The sequence below is a fragment of the Polypterus senegalus genome, chromosome 12 (assembly GCF_016835505.1).
Source record: "Polypterus senegalus isolate Bchr_013 chromosome 12, ASM1683550v1, whole genome shotgun sequence".
Taxonomy (NCBI): Eukaryota; Metazoa; Chordata; class Cladistia; order Polypteriformes; family Polypteridae; genus Polypterus; species Polypterus senegalus.
Genome location: NC_053165.1, coordinates 66,657,322 through 66,682,442, shown reverse-complemented (window position 1 = coordinate 66,682,442; position 25,121 = coordinate 66,657,322). Strand labels below are relative to the sequence as shown.

At 43.2% G+C, this 25,121-nt stretch overlaps 1 protein-coding gene across 2 annotated transcripts in view; it reads left to right on the top strand.

The window, feature by feature from the left end:
* The first annotated feature begins 2,130 nt into the window (after positions 1–2,130).
* The window catches only part of mmp17a (matrix metallopeptidase 17a), a 198,813-nt gene continuing 175,822 nt past the window's right edge, over positions 2,131–25,121 (top strand). Inside the window, exon 1 of one of the 2 annotated variants that reach the window (XM_039772042.1) lies at positions 2,131–2,795. In XM_039772042.1, the coding sequence (XP_039627976.1) occupies positions 2,649–2,795 (147 nt within the window). In that variant the 5' untranslated portion in view covers positions 2,131–2,648. The remainder of the gene's footprint in view (positions 2,796–25,121) is intronic. The other variant, XM_039772043.1, reaches the window with a different exon arrangement.

Below are 25,121 nucleotides of genomic sequence, written 5' to 3'. Positions count from 1 at the left end.
ACTCCCAGGTCAAGTCATGTCCACCGCAAGCTCGTTGGTGACACTTAAAGTGAGATAACCCTTCCACACCCCTAATCCTAACCATAGGGTAGCTGGGTATATCGCCGAACATGGCGATGTGCAGCATGGAGGTCACGCGTTTCCTGTCTACCATGGCCTTCAACACCTTTCAGGAGAGCCGCAGCACAGTATGTCACTGCAGATCTATGCCAGCAGTAGCTAACAGATGAGATGTCACTGAGTGTCTATAGTATGTGCTAATCATACTAAGTAACCCATAACCCTAACGACACTAGCTCCTAACCCTAAGTTACCCCCATCTTATCTAGCTATACTGTATGCTAACCACACTATCCCCTAGCCTTGGCATCCATCATAAAAGTGCAGGTGTAGTCCTGTGGTAACATATAGTGCTGTGGCACTGTAAGCGCACTCCTAAAAATAATAGTTCTTTAATGGTATGAGGGACATTCAAAAAGTTTCCGCACTTTTATATTTTCATTGTAAACGGTGAAGGTGGGAGGAGTAGTAATTAAAAAGTTGGTATGGCGCTGGGAAAATTGCATTGCAAATGAAGATGACTGTGTAGAAAAGTTATGTAATTTATTTCTGAAAATCGTAATAAACAGAGCTAAGGAAAAAAAAAGTATGGAAACTTTTTGAACGTCCCTCATATTTTATGATTCCTTACTGGGTCGTGTGGTTCCTTGCAGAACTATTGCTTGTTAAAGCAGCATTTTATTCTGGAAAGGGTTCTTTGCCAATGAAGTTTGTTCTTTGTGCTATGAAAAATCTTCCTAATATGAAGAAAAAAAATCATTAATGCATAATAGGCTACCTAGCAAAACACTAACAGATTAAGTAAACCTGGACTTTGTCTCTTATTGTTATAGTGTCATCTTATGCTCAAAGATTCCTTTTAATATCACGACTTATTGGTATTTTGCAGATCTGTTACCATCCAGTCCTGGTTATTTACAGTATGGAGCCAGTCACAGATCTAAATAGATGAAAGGTTCTTTCTGGAAAAGTCCTGCTGATGGGTCTTTTAGAAGCCAAAAAATGCTTCCCCTGTGACATCGCCATAAAGAACCACTATGGCTCGTTGAATTTTACGAGTGTCGATGGTACTGCCACCCAGTGGACAGGGGTGGTCACGTGTCTCCTGTCTGGCGTGGAATTCCACACCTTTCAATAGGTGTGGTACTCAACGGGGATGATGCACCAGTCAAGAATCAGTAGGTGCTTGAGCCCACCCTCTCAACTTTGATTTGAGGAAAGGGCCAGTTTTCATTTCAGAGCTTATTTCATGTTGGCTCAATCACTGGAATTCAGATAATTAAATACATAATGAAATAAGCATTAAATGATATATTACGTGACACATTTAATAATTAATACTCACGTTTCATGTCATTATATATTAATTGTCACATTTCTGAATATTTTGATTTATTTGCATATTTATTTTATTTTGTCGGAAATATTTCTCCTTTCCTGGTAGCATTAAATGCACGACAAGAACTGACATCGAACAGGACACCATTTTTCTTTTGAATTTCGGACAGGACACAAATTTTCTGTTGAATTTACATTGTGTTTGGTGGATTTCTTTTGGGGTAGTCCGAAATCTTTACGCAGCCGAAATACGGCGCTTGGCGTCAGGGTGAAGTGACAAAATGAGCCCATTGGGTACGACTGTGCTCGAAGGACCTGCGTCCCGTCCAGGGAAGGGTATTCGTGTAGCATCTTCAGCCCAGCCTAAGACAACATAATGTATGGAAATAGGTAATGAAAAAAAAAGTCAAAGTATGATAACGGGGGACGGACGGGCGAACTAACGCTAGAATGTTACTGTCACGCGTTGCGTCTTTGCGTGAGACTGAAAGGTGATGGGTCGAAAGGAAATCACTACAGAGAGGAGCTCTGGTATTTTTTTATTTTTTATTTTGTCTCGTATAGATCCTGAATGTAGGTGGCGCAGACTAGCACGCTTGATTAACACAGCAGGCTCTGTTTCTAAGTGGACTGATAGCCGTTTCTCCTCCCACCGCATCTCTCCCTCTCTCTCCCTCTCTCTCTCCCTCTCTGAGTAAATCGGCGAGTTCCCGGCGCTTCGCTACACTCGAGTCTTCTGCCTCGTTGGGCATTGCCGCTGCGCGATCGCGGAGTCCGCCGCCGATCAACTTGAAGCGAACGAACAGCGGGCGCTGTGGGAGTCCGATGGATTGTGCCTCTACTTTTTTGTTTGAATCCAAATATAGGCGTGCAACAGAGAAATCATAAAAAAATAAGTGTGTATCTGGGATTTTGTCAGATGAATACAATCCGCTTTTTTCCTGATTTTTTCTTTTTTTTTTACATGATGGAGATGCGTAACATGTGTTGTCCTATTTAATGCTTTACAACTGGCCGGCTTGCCCAGTGGCAGTTGGAAATATAATTGCAGTTGTGCCCTACTCACCCTGCCAGCTGGCCAGCCCCCATACTTCGAAGGATTATGACTTTTAAAATGCACGATCGGTGCAGCTAGAGAGCCGGGGCGCACTTTCTTCTTTCTTTCTCACGTCCACCCTTTTCTTTTCTTTCGACCGTTCGCTTCCCCGCTCCTTCGCTCTCACCTACATGCAGCACTCCGAGTCGGGCGGATGTTGGTTTTGATCTTTGGGAAGTGGATCTCTTTGGGTTCGTGGAATATTTCCTTGGCAATGATTGTGGTCCTTGTCCTTTACTGCTTCTTGTCCAAGACTTTCGCGGCGCCGTCACTTACCGCTGAACAAATTAACACGGGGGTCGTAAGTATTCTCTCTCTCTTTCAGCTCTTCCTTTGCTTCCTTCACTCCCACCATCGCATCCTGCTAGAATTCAGAGAATTGAAAAAAAAAAAAAAAAAAAGACAAAACGCATGTGTCATTCATTTATTCCCCGCGCATCTCATTCACAACTCATGACCTTGTGTTACAGGCAACTTGTCATTCTTCATAGTCTCATCGAGGCTTTTTCTGGCCATTTGTTATACTTTGTTGTATTGACGCAATGTTTCTACCTTCCATCTACTTTAAAGTGATCTCATTTGGGGCATGTCGAGGTGCGCCTGTCATTTGTCAGAGTGTCTCACACCCGTTCTTCCAACTGATGTGCCTTTCGATAAAGACTCACCTTTCTTTTATTTGGTAGTATGGAGAACTGTAACCGCACCCTTGTCACCACCTATATAAAAAGTAAAAAAAAAAACAAATTCATAAAATTACAGAAAACATTTTGGAGGGAAGATAAAGAACTATTTGCCATTCCGTTTTTTATATTCTGTCATGTTGAGATCCCAGCAAGTCTCCACAAATGCATATTTAATCATTTCAAAATATTTATCAGTAGTGTGCGGTTTGTGGTTTCTGGACACATCCCAAAGATGTACATGTTAAGTGGGTGACAGTAAACTGGCTCTGTGTGGCTGGCTGAGTCTCCCAACACCCCATAAGCAACAGATAAAACCAGATCAGTATTTAGGGGTGTATGTAAGTAAGCTCACCAGGAGTCCACAACCAGAGAAGTGGTAGACATATTCACCTTGGATGGTATGTTGTTGGTGATTCAGTTGACATGAGTGTTTGAGATTGTGTATTCCGTCTCAATGGACTTGGGATTCAGAGGCCACGTCTTTTTAAAAAGTTTTCCTCTCCGTGGGTCAGGGCAGACTTTGTTCTCACTGTTTTGTAAGAATTCACTCTTAACTGAGTGGCTGAATGTGGCAAGGGAAGGACAGTTCATCTATGAGGAGTTCAGGACATGCAGCGTCGGTCAGAACACTTGGAGAAGATTCGGGGTATTCCACACGGCAGATCAGAACAAAGTTATGGGCGATTTATTGGGTGATACGTGACTGAATATGCTGTACATGTGTGCGTTCTGCAGTAAATGAAGGATACTGAAAAACAATTAGTAAAAAATACATTACTTGTACACCATCAAATGGCTGATCACGATGTCGTTTCTTTGCACTGCAGGGGCGACCTCTGAATATGAAGGGTTTTTCTTTTGTGGTCCAGAAGGATAGTTCATGGTGAAACTGGTGTGCACTGGTGTTAGGCAGGCAGCGTGGTGTACTGGTTAACACTTTGGACTTCAAACCCTGAGGGTGTGGGTTCAGATCCCACTACTGACACCAATTTGTTACCCATGGCAAGTCACTTGGCCTGGATGTTCTCCAGCTGGAAAACCAAAAGAAATGTAACCAATTGTATCATAAATGTTGTAAGTCCCCTTGGATAAAGGTAAATGGAATTTAATTTGATTCTAGACGACTTGATCAGGATTGCTCCCTGGGTTAATGGTGGGTTTTGAGGTTTATAGATCAGTGCGTCTGACTTTTTTTTGTTTTGTACACTACGACTTTGAAGAAGAGGTCAGTTGTTTTTATTTTTATTTTTACACTAATGGCTCCACATACACTTTTATCGCAGATGTGCTGCTACATTCATCGGGACATCTAAATTAGTCTACGATCCAGGGTTTACTTCCTGATAGATTTTTGCTTTATCATCGCTCTTTACATTCTGAAGCACTTCCAGAAGAGTAGAATTTTCACATTATTTTTCGGAATCCATTCAAATAGGACTGTTCAGTAGATGAAGATTCTCCTCAAGCCTTGATCTATCGTGCTCAATGTACAGTACATTTATACAAGCTGATACTCTTTTGTATAATTTCCTGATGAACTGGAACGAGGCGCTCATACGGTTTGTTTTTGTTTTTTATTCTAAGGGAAAGGCTTGGAATAAAATCTGCTGGAAGGGCTTCATGTTTGGACTGAAATATTTATAATAACCTGAAATGCTTTTGCAATATTAATAATCAAAAGGTGTTACATACAATGTCCTTCCATTCGTTTTCTGGATCCACTTTTTCCAGTGCAGGTTTTTTTTTTTTTAGGGGAGCAGTAGGCTATCCTTGTACAAGACAAGAACCTGGAATCACATCTCACTTTCCGATTTGCCCCTCATCGCAGAGGTGGATTAGGGTAAGGGTTTTCACACAGGTTTGCCTCCCCCTTTTCTTGGGAATGTGGGAAGAAACAGGGATGTGTGGGAGAAGGAGCAATCAGGTAGTAGTTGGGCCTGGCATCAAACACAGCTCTCATAATTGTAGGGCAGCTCCACTCTGTTTAAGTGGAATAAACAGAGCAAATTAGCCAACCTAGCTGAAGCTTTCAGGAAAGCGAAAACACAAATTCACTCGGTGTAACCCTTACTGGTGTTTATTAATGAAAGGAGTCTTTCCATATACACACACACTTTAAGTGTTACTTTACCGCCGAAGAAAGCCGTGTGAAAAGTATTGAGATTTGTATTGTGAAAGTGCAGAATGCATGTGTAATGTAAATCTAATTCCTCTGCACAGAAATTATATTTATTGTGTTTACAGGCAAGAAAAGCAGCAAGGGAGTACATTTGTTTCAGTCAGCCTGCTTCTCACTTTTTATCTTTTGACTCATCCCTGTGCCATTATATTCAAGACTAGCAAAATACCCGCACTTCGCAGCGGCAAAGTACTGCCTTAAAATTTTTATTAGGAAGAAAAGTAAACCTTTTTAAACTGAGGGAAAATATACCAATAATTATTTGTTAAATATCTCTTTGTATACCACGTTGTCAATTCGGCCCTAAACTAAGTCTAAAATACCTACACAATAATTACATATATATTGTAAGATATGGCCGGCCATGTACCCCGGCCAATACCCCCAGGCCACCAGATGGAGCCCTCCTTGCAGCATAGAGGTGCCCCGAATACCAGCAGGGAATTATGGACAATGGACTTTTAATGCACAGCCCTGATGGATACCATGGGGGCCGCCAGGAGTCGCTGCAGGGAGGCCCAGAGGCTATTTGCCTTACGCCCAGGAAGTATGTCATAGTCATGTGGACAAAGGGAACGATGTACTTCCTGGGTGAAGAAAAGAAGGATTTTTACCTGACCCGGAAGTGATAGAAAGTCACATGGACTGAGGGACAAACATTTCCGGGTCAAAGACTATAAAGGACTCTGAGAAATCCCAAACAGACGAGTTGAGTTGGGAGGCAGGGTGGCTAAGCGTCTGGGAGTTTGGTTTATTGATTATTGTGTATTTATTGGAGGATTGTGGAGAGGAGCATGCTTTGTGCACAATATTATTATAATAAATAATTATTTGGACTTTTATCTGGTGCCTGATGAGTGGTCTGAGGGTACAAGGGAGTGAGGAAAGCCCTAATCTGTCACAATATATATAATTATATATAATATAATATAACTGCATGTATAATCGTAATAAACGAACAATAAGACAGCGGAGAAGCCGTGGATTAAATAAAAAGACTGCAGTTATCAGCAGGGAGACGTGAATACCGTGGCGAAGCAAGGCAGGGAATGAAGAGACCGGAGCGACGGACGGCCTTATATAGACAGGCAGCCAACGCCGCCTCACATGGCGACTGAGCTGCAGGCTATGGACGTATATACAGTATGTACGCAAGTAGGATTCAGTTAGCGTTGGGAACCCGCATACCAAATTTCTTGAAGATGGGCCCATAGGTAACAAAGACCGTTGGAAAGTTCAATATGGCGTCCGACAGTGGCGTCATACTACCAAAATAAGTACGTACATCGGTTTCGGATAGCGCAGGGAAGCCGCCTACCAAATTTCGTGAAGATGGGGCCATAAATAAGAAAGTTTAACATGGCGGACGTTGTCGACTGTTATGACCGTTACGTGTAGAATTTCGAAATGAAACCTGCCCAACTTTTATAAGTAAGCTGTAAGGAATGAGCCTGCCAAATTTCAGCCTTCTACCTACACGGGAAGTTGGAGAATTAGTGATAAGTGAGTCAGTGAGTGAGTGAGGGCTTTGCCTTTTATTAGTGTAGATCAAACTCACCTCAATATCTCGGCTGAATCTGGAATGGATTTACATCCACAAGTGGTGCTACTCCTTCACATCTCCCTGGTTTTGTGGGGTCAGTTCCAAATCGTGATGAATATTCCTCTCTTGGGATTCCAAAGTGACTCATACCAAGCCAATAGTTAGAAGCTCACATTCATGCAGGTGTCTGAGCTGTGGGGTGAAAATGGAATACGAACAGTGCATCCACTTGGACGATGGGCAGACGCCGCACAGGCCGAGAGCCTGGTCCCTGAGGCTGCAAAGCAGTCGTGCTAACCACTGTGCCACCTCTGAAATCGTGTCAATGATCACAAAACAGGTTCTTGCCATTCTGTGGCCGTGTTTTAGGTGTTAGCACTGCCCCGACAGATTAATTTCTGTGAATAAAGTCAGAATATTTTAACAATTTGAAACATGCTTCAGAATCCGTTCACGGACACCTTTCCCAAATGTCTGATTTGGGCGTAGCAAAGCTTTCTCTGATGTTTATTTTTGAATCAGGCTTTATGAGTGGTGAATCACCGGCACCGGTATGGCTGTCTTCTTGTGTGCTTCTTCAGGTTACTTCTGAAGGCCCTCAGATTGCAGGTTAATTTATTTTGTGTTTGTCTGGGAAGATTCAGCTATTTTTTAAAAGGTTCCTCACTCAATTAATTTAGGGCAAAAAACAATTCCAATTACTTTGGCTAGGAGTTAATCCAATGAAGCCATTACACATTGCTTAGAGGCACTCAGACTTATTATATAAAGTTCATCAAAAACTGCAGGAGCCAGCAAGGTTTTATCTCGCAATTGCAGTGTTAGTAATAAAACAGATGACCAGTATGCCACGTCCATTTGCACAGAATGTCTGTAGTGAGGTGTATGCGAAACCTCTGTTGCTGCTGCTGCTGTTTGCTTTATTGCATTGCGCTGGACAAAAGAGAACAACTGTGTTGAGACGTATAACGGGATCAGGTCTAAATCCTTAAAGTGTAAACCTTGGAAAAGAAACGTATCCCCCTTGCTGTGAGTGGCTCTGCTTGAAAAAAATTGGGGACATCTGCTTCGATCTTCACCGTCCACATTTCATTGCTAAGAGTTGTGTGTATGCCGATGAGTACAAGCAGCTATAGCCCCCCAACTCATTGTACCCAGGAAAGTTTTTATTTTTTGACCCACTTTGCTTTGGCCCACTGCGTTATTTTTAAGCCGATGTCACATTACGCCACATTCTATTGTGGTGTATATGTGACTTTGCCTACCACTGTCGCCAATCTCGTTAGTATACAAGATTAAATTACACGACTGAAAATCGCAGCAAACGTCACATTTACTGACTGAATGGCAATCTCCCAGCATGCTCCGTTTTTCTGATAGCCAATATCATGTTGCCTTATGGTGCCAGGATTAATAGCTACAGTGAGTTCATCAGCAATCGCCGCCTTTTATTTCTTCTTTCCAGTTTGTTACGGTATGTAAACAGATGAACTTCTCTTCAGTTTGTGAGGTCCACAGCTCCCATGCTGCCTGACAGAGCTGGTGCTGGACCAACACTGTGTGAAAGGGTTAATAGCTATCTTGCTTTCATCCGCACTCTCTGCCCTTTTTTCCTTTGTGTCTTAGTATATAAAACACGAGACATCAGACAGACGAGCTTATCTTCTTTCTGTGAATTTTTAAACAGACATCTTATTTATTCCTTGTCGCTGCTTTCTGTGCATTGTACATTCATCAGTTATCCACTCTCCTACATACACCGTCTGCCCCTCCAACTAACTAGAAAATCGTACCTGTTTGATTTATTCCAGCTTGTCTCAGAGTAGTTGGTCTCTGTCCTTGTGTATGTCACATTAGGAGATCGTCTTCAGGCGGGTGCACCACATTCTGGCTAAGGTTATGTAATTGTCAACTACCACTGAAAATCTCTGGATCATTCAGAGTTCATAATGTGAACCGGGCTTTAGTGTGAATAAGGACGGTTTTCTTGCTTCCTATATTTCTCATAGTATGTGTGAAGCTTTTCACAGCGGCTCATTTAATTTGCTGTCTGTTAGTGCCCAAGGTCACTTAATGAAACCTAATGTGCTTAGCAAGATGGTGGGTTGGCTCTTGTTTTCTTTTTCAGTCTTGTTCTCTACCTACTGTAAATTGTGGCATAGTTACAAAATGTAAAAGAAACACTAGATATACAAGAAAAAGGTGTGAGGATCTACCTGGAAATTATAATGAGCTGTTGAAGAATAGTGGTCTTGGTACTGAGTCAAGAAATTGACTGTTAGGGAAACATGGGTGGTTGCCTTTATAGCTAGCGGTGAGGAAGAGGAGGATCCAATGGAGAGTAGCCGGAGATGACGTCACAAGGAAGGTGTGGTCTGGAGGCAGAAGCAGGAGCTGTTTAGGGTTCACATGGTTTTATCATCAGATGATCTGCAGAGGAGGGAGAAAAGACATTAGTGCACTTCATCAACTCTCGTCCCTGTGTTTCACTCTTATGGCGCTTTTCCACTGCATAGTACGGCACGACACGGTTCAGTTCAGCTCACTTTTGGGGGGTTTTCCACTGGGAACAGTACCTGGTACTTGGTCCTTTTTTTAGTACCACCTCAGCCGAGGTTCCAAGCGCGCCGAACAGTTACTAAAACGTGACGTGTAAACTCTGCTGGTCACTGATTGGCCGGAGAAAATCGTCATTACTGCGTCACTGGTTATTCTTTTCTTTTAGGTACACACGCGGAAGTTTGTGTCCCGTCTCTCCATCGCTGGACGCAGTTTGTTGCATAAGTGGATGAATGTTTCTTCAGACATTCGAAAGTTCTCCAGCCACTGAGTGTTTGTAAAACCGGGAACAATCACATCCCACCACTCTGAAGCACGGTTAAATGTCCAAACAGATTGTCTGTTGCGGCGACTTTTTTGCAAAATGTGGAAGATCTGTAATCTACAGAATCAGCATTTTAATGTTACACCGGCAGTTAAGTTCATTTTATGCTTTGCAACAGTGATAAAAGTTAGCTAGTGATGTGCTTTTTTTAGATGTTTACCCTTGCGCGTCGTCGAGCTAAAGTGTTGTCGTTGTCTGCGTGTTGTTGTAAAAGTTCCACGGTGTCACGGCAGTAGAGGCGGCGCAACTATAACGACACGTGAATAATCGCGCCCACTCTAAAGCGGTACTAAACTGCAGTCGAAACGCAAACCGAGCCGAACTGAGCCGAACCAAGGTGAGCTGTACTGAACCGTGCTGTGCCGTACTATGCAGTGGAAAAGCGCCTTTAGTTAAGCCCATTGACCGCTTCCTATGCGCACGTGTGTAACAGTAGGAAAACAACAACATGTGAATCTGAGTTACGGACTCTCGGGGGTCCATTTTCATCGAGTAATGTTAAGATTTTTGATACGTTATCCTGGTGACACCATTTTGTTTTTTGCTTTGATGTGGTCGCTGCCATTTTCTGCCACTCACTGGATTTCTGCGGCCATGTTGTTCATTGTTGTGGTCAAAAAAAGCATTTTGTCATTACTGACCGCCTACCTAAGATGGAGAGACACATATAGTAGCTTCTATCAAACAGAACAAGCCAATAATGGAACTTTTTTTTTTGCTATGTATTCTTTCATCTCAATTTTGGCTCAGTGTCCTTACTTTTGACGATTGTTTTTTGGTTTTTTTTTTGTGCTTTTTCTGGTATTTCTGAACCCTACCCATCTTCATCTTTAGCCTACTCCTTTTTGTTCCTTTAATCTCATATTCCTTGGATGTCTTTCTCTTGCATCTCAAACTCCGTCTTACCAAAGAGCTCAAAACAGACTCATAATGAATATTTTGTACACATGCTGCGCCAACACATAAACTTGCATTTTAAAATATTGGAGAAAGTGGCTTGATCTTAAAAAAAAAAAATCAGATGCTTCCAGCATGTGACTCTTCCATAAGAAAGCTGTGATTTTATCACTAAAATGCTTGCCATTGTGTGAAAAAAATGCAAAGATAAATTCTTTATACAACAAAATCTACAGGAGCAATTTTACTCAAAATCAATAGGCTTATAGCATTTTACAATGTTAATAGCTGTGCCAAGTTCTGCTCAATTGAGTGACTTGATTTTGAGTTAATGTGTCTAGAGGCTCACTTCCTGACACACATACATCATACATACACACACACACACACACACACACACACACATACACACACACACGTTTCATTCCAGAAGTTTTCAAAATACCTTTTAAGGGATGCTTAAATGATGTAAATCTATTAAATATTTGAGACTGAAATTCTAATACTGTCATAATACTTTCCCTATATGTGTTATCATGGTGTAGTTAACACTTAGGTCATTATATGCAGATGGCAAGAAACAGGTAAAAACCAGTTAACAAACCAGAATCAAAACAGGTTAGAAACTCGACATTGTGGCTGAATAGCCTTGATTTACCTGATGAAGCTTATACAGCTGAAATAACAGGATCTCTAATATTTTTCAGCTTTGCCTTTGCCTGGTTTTCCCCACCAATGGTGTGTGTATGTGTGTATATAATATGTATGTATGTATGTATATAAAATCCAACCTCTGCCTGTCCACCTGTCTTTGTGTCTGTCCACTTTTCACGAGAGAACTACTTAACGGATTTAGATTGGGTTTTTTTTTTTATATAATTTGCTTGAACCTTCCGGTTCATTTTATGACTCATTGTACTAAGTATCATAGTTCACTTGCGGAACCGATTTATTTGCGGGAATCTGAGAGAGAGGCTGCTGACCGAGGGGAGGGGGCAGGGTCCTCCTCATTTGCACACCAGCCTCCATTCGAGTCAGTCTGTCTCTCACCACATGTTGGAGCGCACCTTACCTCTGCTAGCTAGCAATACCTGTTTGTTCAACAAACATTATCATCTAGCGATTGTTATGGAGTAACTTTTGACATTTTTGAGAGAGAGATCAGAGCTACGTGTGTTTTCGAGGGTACCTGCTCATTGGCAGAGATATCACGGCCACACGCTTTTCTCACCACACGGGGGACGGTCTCCCATCAGAATTGAACACCATCAGATACAGTGGCAATGTTTGGAGCCATGGGGGTCAGCTACTATATATATATATATTGTGGCAGTAGGGGGCGCTAGTGCTCCCTTGAACCCTCAGGTACAACTCCAGACACCGGATAAAAGTCCCAGACTTTTTATTTTCCTTTTTCACAGTGCACCAAGCACCCTCCACACTACTCATAAATTAGTACAATAAACACAATAATCTCTCTAACAATAAACTCTCCTCCTCGCCCAGACACTTGCTCATCTACCTCCCAGCTCAGCTCAGCGTCTGGACTGAGGCATCATCCTTTTATAGCCCCTGACCCGGAGGTGTTCCTGTCCCAACAGTCCACAGTTCCTTATTCCTTCCGGGTCAGGGCAATAAGTTCTTTACTTCAACCTGGTAGTACGTCGTTCCTTCCCGTCACGTGACCGTGACGTACTCCCGGGTCATAGGGCACAAAAGAGCTCATAAACCCCCCCACAGCGACTCCTGGTGGCCCCCAAGGTATCCAGCAGGGCTGTGTATAAATACTACAAAGTCCATGAGGCCCTGCTGGACCTCGGGGCACTATCCTGCTGTCGGGAGAGCTCCTCCTGGTGGCCTGGGGGTGAGGACCGGCATGAGAAGCCGGCAGTCCTGAGGTTCATCAAGGGGCACCTGGAGCATATCCGGATGAGCATAAAAGGGGCCGCCTTCCAACAGTCAAGGAGCGAGAGTCGGGAGGAAGAGGACAAAGCTTCAGAGAGAGGAGAGAAGGCAGCCCAAAGAGGACTACTGAGAGGCCCGAGAGATAAAGCGTGTTTGGTGCTGGAGCACTGTGTGTTGTGTGGGACTTTATGAACTTGTATATAGTGTAAATAAATCGTTTGTGGTGGACTTAAGAACAGTGTCTATCTATCTGAGGTTGGGCTGGCTCTCACAATATATATATATGTATGTATGTGTGCATATATATAATATATATATATATATATATTGCATAGTTTACTGTAAAATAATGCAAAGAGTATGTGACACGTGTTTCGCCCTCAAATGAAGAATCTTCTTCGTGCCGAACTGAAATCGTCCCCGCATACATCAAAGTCATCCAGACGATCTGGATCTGCATAATTAGATCTGCACCACCCTATGAATATATATATATATATATATATATATATATATTTATTTTATTTTATTTTTTCTTTGAGGTGGCTGGGGTGGCGACCCGGCCAGGACGGTGAGTGAAGCCGACCCCGTACAGCATAAAGGAGGTCCCGCAAAAAAGGCCCGTGAACCATGTGTACGGAAACGAGTAGGGGGATCTCCAACAGCGGACGCGGCAGTAAGCGCTGTGCGCGAGGTGAGGGGAGGACGATTGGAGGGGCTGGCAGGACGAGGGCTGATGAGTGCCCTGGGTCCTAGCACCCTGTGCCCTGAGCCCGCAGCGCTCTCATGTTGCTCTGTATGGACGCAGACGGGATTGGATCTGAGCGTTTGCCATGCACAGACCCAGACCATCACAGCGTCCAAGAGGAAAAGGAGGAATCGAGGGAAGAATGTTGGTTCCACCAATAAGGGAGGACGTGAGGCAGGCGGCTCACGTCTGGTTGCTGGCCACCCTCTGTGGGGGCAGAGGTAACCCATGAAGCCAGTGGAGAGAACAGGAATGCAGGGGGTCCTGTCTGTTGGGACAACAGGAGGGACACGGAACCCGCGGAGGGGGTGCCGAAAAGGCAAGTCGCGGGGTGCCGGTCGGAGGGGGGAGCGCTGCCAGTGCGCGGCCAGTGCGTGGCACGAAGGGACACCAGGAGAGGGTGTCCAGGCAGTGGCTCTGCCCCCTTGTTTCTGTATGTTGCAGGACCGGACCATGGACGAGCAGAAGGACCCACTTCGTTGGGGAACTGCCCTCATCAGATGGGCCATTTGACCAGAGGACTCTTCATTGCCGAGGGGGTGCTGCCACATCTGGCGGAGGCTACTGAGGGGCGAGTGGCTCAACCCAAAGGGGCACAGAAACCTTGGAGGGGGATCCGGTAGGAGGGGGGAGCGCTGCCTGTGCGAGGCTTGAGAGGACACCAGGTGGTGGTGACCAGGCAGCGTCTCCGCCCCTGTTTCTGTGTGTGTTGCAGGACTGGACCCTGGGAGAGCAGAAGGACCCGCTTCGGGGATGAGCTGCCCTCGCGGGACGAGTCACTCCGACCGACGTGTCTTCGCTGGCGTTGGGGCACTGTCAGAGGTGGCTGGGGTGGTGACCCAGCCAGGACACTCAGGAGAACCGGAAGAGGGCTTGCGCCTTCCCCAGACTATGTGGGGGTGTCCACCCTGGTATCTTTGGTGGCCAGGGGGCACCCCAATGCCTTGGAGACCCTGGACCTCAGTACTTCCGCCAAAGTGCTGGGGGGAAGAAGAGCAGGGACACCTGGAGTGCTTCTGGGGATGCAGCCAGCACTTCCTCCACACTGGGGCATGTCGGTGGGAGGTTGCCGGATCACACCTGGAGCACATCTGGGGGCTTATAAAAGGGGCCGCCTCCCTTCAGACAATGGCTAGAGTCAGGTGGAAGAGGACGAGATCTCTGAAGGAGGCGGCCTGAAGAAAAAGTGAGGCATTTTGTGTTGGCCAGGACTTTGACGACTTTTGGGTTGTGTGACACTGTAAATAATGTACAATAAACGTGTGTTGGGTGACATGAACATGTCCGCCTGTCTGTGTCCGGACCAGTCTCCACAATATATATATATATATATATATATATATATATATATATATATATATATAGTAGGGAAAGTATAACTTATATTTTTGTGCATATTAGAGTAGATTTTGGTGAATTAGTCAGTGGTGAACATCTTGAGCTTAAAAAAAAAATCAAACAATTGACCACAGCCTGCTCCACAGCAGAATCTCAAAAGGTTTCAGTCTGCAGGTTGTCTTCTTTGAAATGCCAGCTCTCTTAGCGGATGTAGAAAAACACAGACTACACCTCTCACCCCTTTCACCACAAATCTCATCCTCTTGCTCTACCATACCTACATATCGATTTTTACTGCCTGTAGACAACTTCATCTAATCCCACTTTAAGACAAGCGTTGGGCTCATCCCCAGTGTATTGACATGCGTGTTCACCTGAGTGTACGGAAAGGTGGAATTAGATCTGCCTCTGGAAGGATTCCAAAGTGAAAAACTGAACATTACCACTAAGTTGTGTGTAAAAGAATTTTGCATTCCCTTGTGGCAAGCGTTTCCTTTATGAGGTGACAGGCTGGGGCCGGTGAGGCCAAAGAGGAAACATGATAGTGTCTTATCAGATGATTACGTTTGTAGGGAATGCAGCTTTTTGTTTCCAGAATGCACTTCTGTTTTGACTCATGCACCAGTAGTCATTGGTATAAACTGAGACCGAGACCGAGAATGGCCTTTAACACTTTAACTAGCAATATACTGAAACTGGATTTATTTTTTTTGCTCAGTGTAACTATGGAAGCCTTTTGGTTTTGTTCACAGTATTTTTTTTTAAATGTCATTTTTCTTAACATCACAGTCTTTCACCAGCAATACATAGGGTAAGTGCAAGCCAAGTCCTGGACGAGACAGGGGTCCCGCACATGCTCAAATAGACTGGGTCACCATACACATCTTTAGGATATGGGAGAAAACTGGGATCCCTTGAGAAGGCCACTCAGACACAGAAAAAATGTTTAAAATTCACAAGTAGTTGGGTTAAGAGCTGAATGCTAGTCTCCAAAGTTTTGAAGCATTGAGGATGACTACTGGCAACTAATGTTGATCGTGGGAATAAAATTGCCGTCACCTCCTTGAGGTGTGCTAAACAGGAGATTTTTTTTCACTTCGTTTATTTTTACGTAGCTGGCAAACTGTTACTACTTCCCATCCAGTTTTACTTCTTTTTGTTTATTTGTGTCAGACCCTTGGTGTCCTGCCAGAGTCATTGACTTCCTTGAGGGGAGCTTCGTGTGCCCTTTGAATGAGATGACCTCATAAACCCAGTCAGCGGGCGTCATGACTGTAACCAACATGGCAGTATATTTTTAAAAGTGGAAATTTTAATCTTAAAGCCCTAAAAACCATAAAAAAAATTGCATCTTAATTTCATTGCATGACTGGCAAGCAGCAGATGTACTGTCTTTAATGTTGAAAAAATTCAAATGTCTGCTTCTGTGTATGCATATAAAGTTTGTTCCCTCTGCTTTAATGTGCACATTTTATAGTGTTAAAAAATGGGGCGCTCAGCACCTGAGATGATCGTTGCTTTGATCCAATCTCCCAACACACAGGTGGTCGCCATGATGCTCCTGTTTGCAGTTCATGTCAGAGACCAATAACTTTATTGCTTGTTAGCTGTCGTTTGGGCCGCCATGTTATTTCACATTGTTCATCATCCAGGTTAGATTTTATTAGGGTCCCATTACTAGATAGATAGATTGATAGATAGATAGTTTATTAATCCCAAGGGGAAATTCACACACTCCAGCTGCAGCATACTGATAAAAAAACAATATTAAATTAAAGAGTAATAAAAATGCAGAAAAAAAAACCCTAACCCTAAACTAAGGTTGTATATGCTTCAGGAGAAGACTACATTTTATGTTAATCATTTCCATTACAGACTTTTAGGGAGCTAAAATTATATTAGGTGTATAGGACGCAATTCAGGATCTATCTCTGGGTGAGCGCTGCACACTTGCTGTTACATACACTCGTACAATTTAGAGTTAAGTGGGAGTTGTGTAAGGATATCCAGTAAAAACCTACACAGTCACAAAGAGGATGTGCTGAGATTCACACAGACCTTGACTGGGCCAGGAATTGAAAAAAGTTCCTTAGTATACATGTGAGTTGAAAACAATAATATATAATTACAATAACAAGTCATTTCTGAGCATACGGCACCTATACACACAAGACAAGTTACACTGCTGTCCGGAGATGCTGTGGCTGTTCACCTCTCTGAACGTTAGGGCAGCTTGGGAAATATCGCAACAAATCACAGGATAAACAGTTCACCAAGGTGTCTTTGGAACAAGAGTGCAGTGGAAACTTCAGACGAAGGCCGGTAGAGGAAAGGGGCTACGTCTGTGTATTTTGAAAAAGCATAATGTAACAAATGTCCATCTCAGAAGTTTCCTGTGATGCAAGAGAAAAAAAGAGTCTCTCTCTAGACTGAGTCTCGACAACTCATATTGATTAGAGCAGTGTTTCCCAACCTCAGTCCTGTGGCGGCCCCCCTGTGGCTGCAGGTTTTTGATCCAACCAGCTTCTGTTTTTAATTGGACTCCTGGGCTAATTAAGTGATGTGTTATTTCCCAGGTTTTGGGAACAATATAGAAATTAGAAAACTAACTTTGGTAAAAAAAATATATATATATATATTGTGAACGATAGGGGGCGCTCTCGCTCCCTTGAACCCCTGTCCACGACTCCAGACACCAGGTAAAAGTCCAAATGTTGACTTTATTTCTCTTCCACAGTGCACAAAGCACACTCTCCTCCACAATACTCATAAATCTCACAATAATACAATAATAAACAAATAACCAATCCTCCAGCTCCCAGACGCGTTGCCACCCTTCCACCCAGCTCAGCTCGTTGTCTGGGAGTTCCCATAGTCCTTTTATACTCCCTGACCCGGAAGTATTTCTGCCCAATAGTCCACAAGTCCTTTTCCCTTCCGGGTCAGGGTAAATAGTCCCTTTCTTCAACCCGGAAGTCCGTCGCTCTTCCTGTGACGAACCTCCGGGTCACAGGGCACGAAAAAGCCCTCAGTCCTCCCTGCAGCTCCCTCCTGTGGCCCCCACGGCATCCAGCAGGGCTTTGCATAAAAACTCCAATGTCCATGATGCCCTGCTGGTCTTCTGGGGACCTCCACGCTGCAAGGAGGGCTCCACCTGGCGGCTTGGGGGTATTGGCCGGGATAAATGGCCGGCCATCCATTACAATATATACTAGGGGGCTTCGCTCGCCCACCCCCGTGTTTGGTGTACCTGATATACAATTTAAAGAGATTGTTGTTTTCATGGGAATTGTTACATATTGTTACTTTAAAATTTTTTGTAAAAACACTACTTGTCCTTATTTCCAGCCCTGGCTGTGCTTACATCTCTTTCTCGCAGGATGTATAACGCTGCTCGCGTTGTGAAGAGGGTGGCAACTGAACGTACGCTAAGGAGATGTCGTCGGATCATCTGCTGTCTTTCTGCTGCTGGCGAGCTGCCTGTTCTGCTTATCACATGTCGTTGTTTTAAGAGCTGGGAGCAAGTTAAAGTGTCTCTCGCGGGACACACATGATGCGTGTCTGCCAAAAGCAATCCAACAACTGCTAGGTTAGATGCCCATGGACTTGTTTTAAATGATGGCTCACTGCCTTGTCTCGCGTCACGTTGTAAAAACAATACTTGTTCTTTATTTCCGGCCCCGGGCATGGTTAAATCTGTTTCTCGCAGGGCGTATAACGCTGCTCGCATTGTGAAGGGGACGCTGCCCATCAATCATTTTAAAGCCTGTACAGCCGCTGTCCTTTTTGCCACTTTAAGTCTCTGAAGAAAGGGGGGTTAGGGTGGCTGAACGCCCGCAAGGAGATGTGGTCGGATCATCTGCTGCGAGCTGCGTGTTTTGCTTGTCGCTTGTCATTGTTTTAAGAGCTGGGAGCAAGGACGTCACGGCTCCCTAGTCTGCCTCCCCAAGATTTTATTTTATAATAGAGAGATAAAATGTACCAAGCAGTTATATGATTTTAATTCTACTTTTCTATGTGTTCTTATTGTTTAATTAATCCTTTATTTACTGATTAGTGGGTCTGATGCTAAAGTACTTGCAGCCTTTGATTATTCCGTGTTGTTTGCCTGGGTGTCTCCTCATTTTTAATCGTCATTAATAAGATACAACGAAGGTGGAAAACTGCACAGAGAAAGGGAAAAATATAATGAAATCAACAAAAGAGAGTTAAGCATTTAAATCTATATCAAAAGCAGAAATGTTTCTAAATGTCTTATAAATGTAAAAATCATGCTGCTGTGCTTTTCTGAATGATGAATAGAAGAAAAATAATCCCAGCTAACTAAATTAGATCAATAATATCAGGAATTTTGTGTGAACCCAGGACTGAGGTTGGGAAACACTGGACTAGGCAATTGTGATCATTGACTGCTTTTATAGTGGGAGGACAGGAAGGGCGTGCTGGCAGGACAGGAAGTAGAATGAGGTCATCAGTGGGTGCCAGAATTGATGACAGGAACAGAGACTGAAGTGATGCAATCGGGTGCTTTTCTCTTTTGAATGTCTTTGGGGAGAGAAGAAGAGACATTAGTGCCCACCGCCAACCCTTAGTCTGGCTTGTCAATACCCCAATTTGAGCCCTTTGGCTGCCTCCCACTTGTTGTGTGGTCCTACATGTTGTATGCACCATAACTGTTGTGAGCAACTGGACAACCACAATGGAGTGTTGTTAAGATTCAGCTGGCACAAAGAAAATTAACATTGTGCTGCTGTACTTTATTTGTTGTAGTGGCAGAGAGAGCCAAAGAGCACACCAGCTTCACAAGGGGAAAGGTAGCTGACTCGAGTGACCTTCTCTACCCCTCCAACTCTACACAGTCCGAGACAGCCATCGCACTAATGTATTCCTAGGAACAGACAAAAACGCCACCTAAACAAAATAAACAAGCAAATTGGAAGAAGGAAAGAGAAAAAAGAAGGTGAGGTAAAAGGTAAGCAAGTATCAAGCTGAAGGAGCAAACAAGAAAACAAAACAATTACCCTTCTGGAAGCCCACAGAAATGGTGTCAAGCTGTTCCAAGAAAGCGTAAGACAAAAAGCTGACGACTCACCTGGTGCAGATCTGCCCATTTTAAACACTGATTGCTGCAACGTCACACACTGAGCACAGCGGAGACCCTGCGTGCGCGTGATTAAAGGGTGGGCACGTGCAAGCCTCGTGCCCTCACAGTCACGGTGGTGAGGTGGCACCAAATATGGAAAGCAAGGTCTGAACAGTGTAAATAAAAAGGCAAATAAAATACTCGATGAACGCTGCCAGCTGTGGCACTTAAGCCAGGCATCACAGGCTTGGAGTTGTAACTTTGTGGGCTGGATGTGGCCTACAGGCCTCTGGTTGAAAACCCTGATTGAAATGTGGCTGGAATGGAATAATCTCTTGATTGTGAATGAAGACTATGTTTGTGCAGACCGTCTGCATTGGGTGCAGGCTCAGATGCTGTAACATGTTCACAGGTATAAAACAAATTACATAAGGTGAACACATAAAACCACAGATTAGCATAAAAAGAACGCAGCAAAAAAGTCATTTTTATATTAATTAAGACAACTCGGTCTTAACAGTATTTGTCTATCACCATTATCATATAGCTATGACCAGCTGAGAACCAAGAAGGTTACCTGAAGAAAATTAATAATATCCACTAACCGTCAAAGTCAGTCACAGGCATGGAGACTTCGCCCAACTGGCCTACCACCCCATCCTGGCAGTGTACAGTTTTATATAAGTCTATACTGGGCAGTCTGATAAAATGGCAACATCCTACCATCTGTGCATTGCAAGGCTCCCCAATATTTCTGGTTTCCAGTGGGCAACTTGGCAATAGGGTAGTGGCATCAAGTGCCACAGCTGGAAACGGAGAAGAGAAACAGACCAGAGAAGGGTCAGTAATGAAGACGTTAATTTGGCCAGGTTCTCTGAGGGATAGAGTCACACACACTTACACTATGTGTAGTTCATTTGATGGATGTTTCTTATGGTCATGGTTTTGGAGTTTTATGCATATACCTTTTACAGCATCTGTCCATCCATTATCAAACCTTCTTAGTCCATTTCAGGGTCATTGGAGCTAAAGCCTTTTGTGGCAGCACAGGGGTCCACACTGGACATGAAGTTAATCACATTCTCACACTAACCTAGTCAGGTGTGTGACTGGGACCATCAAGTCACAAGGTTTTTTTTTTTATCTTTGAGATTTTCTTCCTTTTTAGTCATTCTGGTGTATATTCAGACCATATAGTGTGTGTTTGTGTTTGTGTGTATTTATTTATTTATTTATAAATTAATTCATTTAAAGAGATTCTGTAAAAAGCCAAATTTCCCCCGAGGACAAATAAACTCTATCTATCTATCTATCTATCTATCTATCTATCTATCTATCTATCTATCTATCTATCTATCTATCTATCTATAATATAGTGCCATGTAGGAATGAACTGAAAATCTCATACTGACCTTTAAGTATTTTGCACACTGCACTTTGACATTCTTTGATATCCTTCTGCTGTGAAACATTCTGACCTGTCATTGTTTTTACGTCTTAAACAGCTATTATAATTTCTGTATTATCTATATCTATTATTTATCTATATATATATAATTCACTAAGGCAAGACACCCATGGAAAGCACGCCGGAAGGGGCATGGATTCACTAAGCCGCCGACAAGTAAGACACCTATGGCGCACGCAGGAGAAACCACGGCCACCGGTGTGATTACACAGAAAGAACGGTGTCATTTATATTCGTCTGTCGTAGAGGCCACATGCGCCTCCGAGCGACGTTGACTGTTCATAGAGGCATGTTTCTCGCAAAGGTGAATCGCCATATGCAGCGTGTAAAACGGTTTGTGAGGGGTATCTCATGGGATCCTTAAAACAATCCTTTACAACTGAGGTTAAAACACAATGAAGTAAGCAGTCTTTAAAAACCGAGTTTTCGGTTACGACGCACGACCGCGTGCACCATAGCAAACTGTTTTACACGCTACATACAGCAATTCGCGCTACTACCGTGGTCGGGTGTCTTGGTGGATTATATATAGAAAGGCAGCCAAAACCGCACAGAGCAATGAAAGGTCTACGTGAGTCACAGGTGCATCTGGACTGTGCAAAGACGACAACGACTCAAGTGACGAGTTGGAGGTGGGCACATGAGCGATGGCGGTCCGCCAGTTTTCAGTCATGGACGATTGTGTGTTGGTTTGTTCTGTGCAGCGTATGGTATGCCGTGGGTTGGCTAGTTTATTATATTACATATTTATTGACTATATTCGCTTTGACTTTGGCTTCACTTCTATCTATCTATCTATCTATCTATCTATCTATCTATCTATCTATCTATCTATCTATCTATCTATCTATCTGGTCAGTAACCTAATATTTGAAATAAGTTGAAGAAAAACTAGAGTACCCAAAGAAAATCAGACTCGGACATGGAGAGAACATGCAGGATTCACACACACACTGCCCAGACCAGGAGTTGTGAGGCAGCAGATGCATCCACTAACATCACCATGCTTTCTACATTTACATCATAATTACATTGAAGAGATATCAGTTATAATATAATAGCTCTCACTGAGAGGCATAAAGTACTTAGAAAACAGGCATGCAGCACTTAAATGATGTACTGCAGTGTCCATTATCAATCTTCTAAGCTAAGTGAGGCTACTTTGAAGCCTGTATGCACATTTCTGCCTTTTGTTTAAGATTTGCACTTTCTCTTGTTCTTTTAAAGACATTGAGCTGTCTGTCAGTCCTTTGCTGTCCCGGCCTAAGAATCTAAAATGAACGTCCCGGGGTGTTGGATTGACCTGGAGCATATGGTACAATGTCCACAGATGCATGCATAACTGCACACAAGCAGTGACCACATATTCTGATTTGGTGGGCAACGTGTTAGAGGCGAGCTCAAGTTTATATTCCTCACCCCGTAGGTAATGGCATGGTGTTTCCAAATGGATTTACTTTACAGGAAACTGTGGTTATCTCCACATCCCAAGGACATTTTTGATAAATATTTCTGCGAGTCTGTGTAATGGTCTACGGGTAAAAGAGTGTGTGCCCCTTGCTAAATTTCACCTTGTCTCCTTTCAATCCTTTTATCAAAGAGGCAGGTTCAGAAAATGGACACCCAAGGCTGGGATGTGTGAAGGCTTTTCCCAGATTCCCCAAATTTCCCCCTAGTTTATCTTGAGTCTGTCGGTTCTTTGTGATGCCTCTGGCTGTTAAATGCACAGCATAATAAAACGTTTCAGGGGTCAAGTAGTTTTTAATTTTGATGGAATGTGGGCAGCACTGATCCAGTATACTTGAATGAGTTTATGATTATGATTTATGAATATTAAAGCCCCCTGTAGCATTATGAGAGAATTTTAAAATGGTGAAGCCTAAGGCTGTGTCTGCAACAGAAGCTGGATTTTAGTTCATTGAATACTTGCTTTTTTTTTCCTCACTAACTTTTATTCTATTTTTGTCAGTACCTTGCATTGTGACAATCATTTTTTAAAACGGCGAGGGTGTTTTCTAGTGGAAATGTGTGGCAGCAGTGCCAGAATTATCCTTCAAGGCACACTCTGGCGATCAGCTTTTGGCGTTTGTCCATTTCATGAAATCTCTTTCTGTGATCAATACTAACCGGACGTGTCTGACAGGAAATGTGTATTTATTGCAAAACTGTATAAAAGGAGAAAAACATGAGATCCTGTTTAGTGATGGTAGTATGTGCCCATTTCAAAGGTTCCTCTAGAACTGGGAAGGATTTTTAAGAGGAAGAATAAGCGCTATTGTTCGCAGGAAAAATAAAGCGCACGCCTGGCACAATGTGCGTAATGAAAGTTAATCCAGTCCAGCAGGGATCTCCATCTCCTTTGATTTGTTCCTTAAGTGCCGGTGCTTAAAATGGATTGGAGGTCCGTTGCTTCAAAGTGGGAAGTCTTTTGGTTGCCATGAATAGAAAAACATAGTCTTTTTTTTCCCCATCTTGTTTAGAAATGTAATTTTTTTTAATCCATCTCAAATTTCTTGTCATTTTGGCATAGTGTGACTATGCTAGTCTTCCTTAGCTGCCTATTGACTGTTGGAGCATCATCAGGAGAGATTCTGTGGTAGGTGCTAAATTACCTGAGCTCTAGTCTGGTCTGTGCCTGCTATTGTGTGTCTCCAGCTGCAAGGAGCCACTGACGTCCTCGAGCGGCCAGGCGCCGTTCACTGATTATACACCAATTTCATTTTGCAATTCCACTTTTAGCGCACCTGACATTACTGAAAGTCATGCTGGATCACATTGGGGTGCCCGTCCTTTGTGAAAGGTGAAGAAATGCAGATGGTGTCACGTGAATAAGGCTGTTGCACTTTTTCCAAACCACAGGCAGTATGGAATTCACTGATACTAATATCATAAACCTGATTATTGTAATGAGAAGTCAAGCAAAATGACACCTTTTATTGGCTAACTGAACAGGTTGCAATCATATGTACCAATAGTATATCATTTATGGCCTGCTTGGCCGCTCATACATACCACGTCTGTCATCTTTTTCTTTTCTGCTTCTTCTAAATCTTTTCTCTTCTCTGTCTTCTTTGTCTTGATTGATTTTGTTGCTCACCTTTTTGTTTGCTTCATTTTTCTACAGATTCTTCTTCTTTGGCGTCTTCATTACCTTCTCTGGCAACTTGTTCTTTTTCTTCATCCTTGTAATCTGCTTTTTCTTAATCTTCATCATCTCTTTTTGATTTTTTTTTTGTATCTGGTGATAATCACTTAAGGTTGCACTCCTTTCTGTTTCACATTATCACACAGAGAGCCTGGCTGGGAACCTGGAGTTTATGAATTAGATAACCAAGCCTTACCCAGTTAAACTAAAGATGGCAAGTGGGCTTCTGATTTGTAGGCTGCCATTGAGTGGGTGTCATTCTGTATTATGCTCTGGCTAGCTCTCTCTGTTTAGCCTTGCTGCTTCTTACTACACTTATCCATCCATGTTAGTAACTACTTACCCAGAACAGGGAAGCAGGGTGACTGGAGTGTATCCCAGCATTCATTAGGCACCAGCCCATCACAGGGTAAACACACACACACACCAGGGCCAGTTTATCAACGCCAGTTTACCTTATTGTAATTATGCAGTGCTACCACCGTGCCACTGAGCCATCCATTAACTACAGTCAGCCACCTTAATAAAAGGTTAAACGTCTCTTCGAGTGCCCATCGGGTTGCTGTTTCCCTGTCATTCCAACAGGTGGCACATGACCAACATTTTTAGTTGTACAATGCATAGCATTTGTCATTCCAACAGATGGCACATTACAAACAGTAACACTGCTTTTACAAAAACAAATAAAGGAGACATATGCAGTGCATTTGTATGCCAAAAGATGGCATTAATGCATTTAATTCTTTGCAAATGT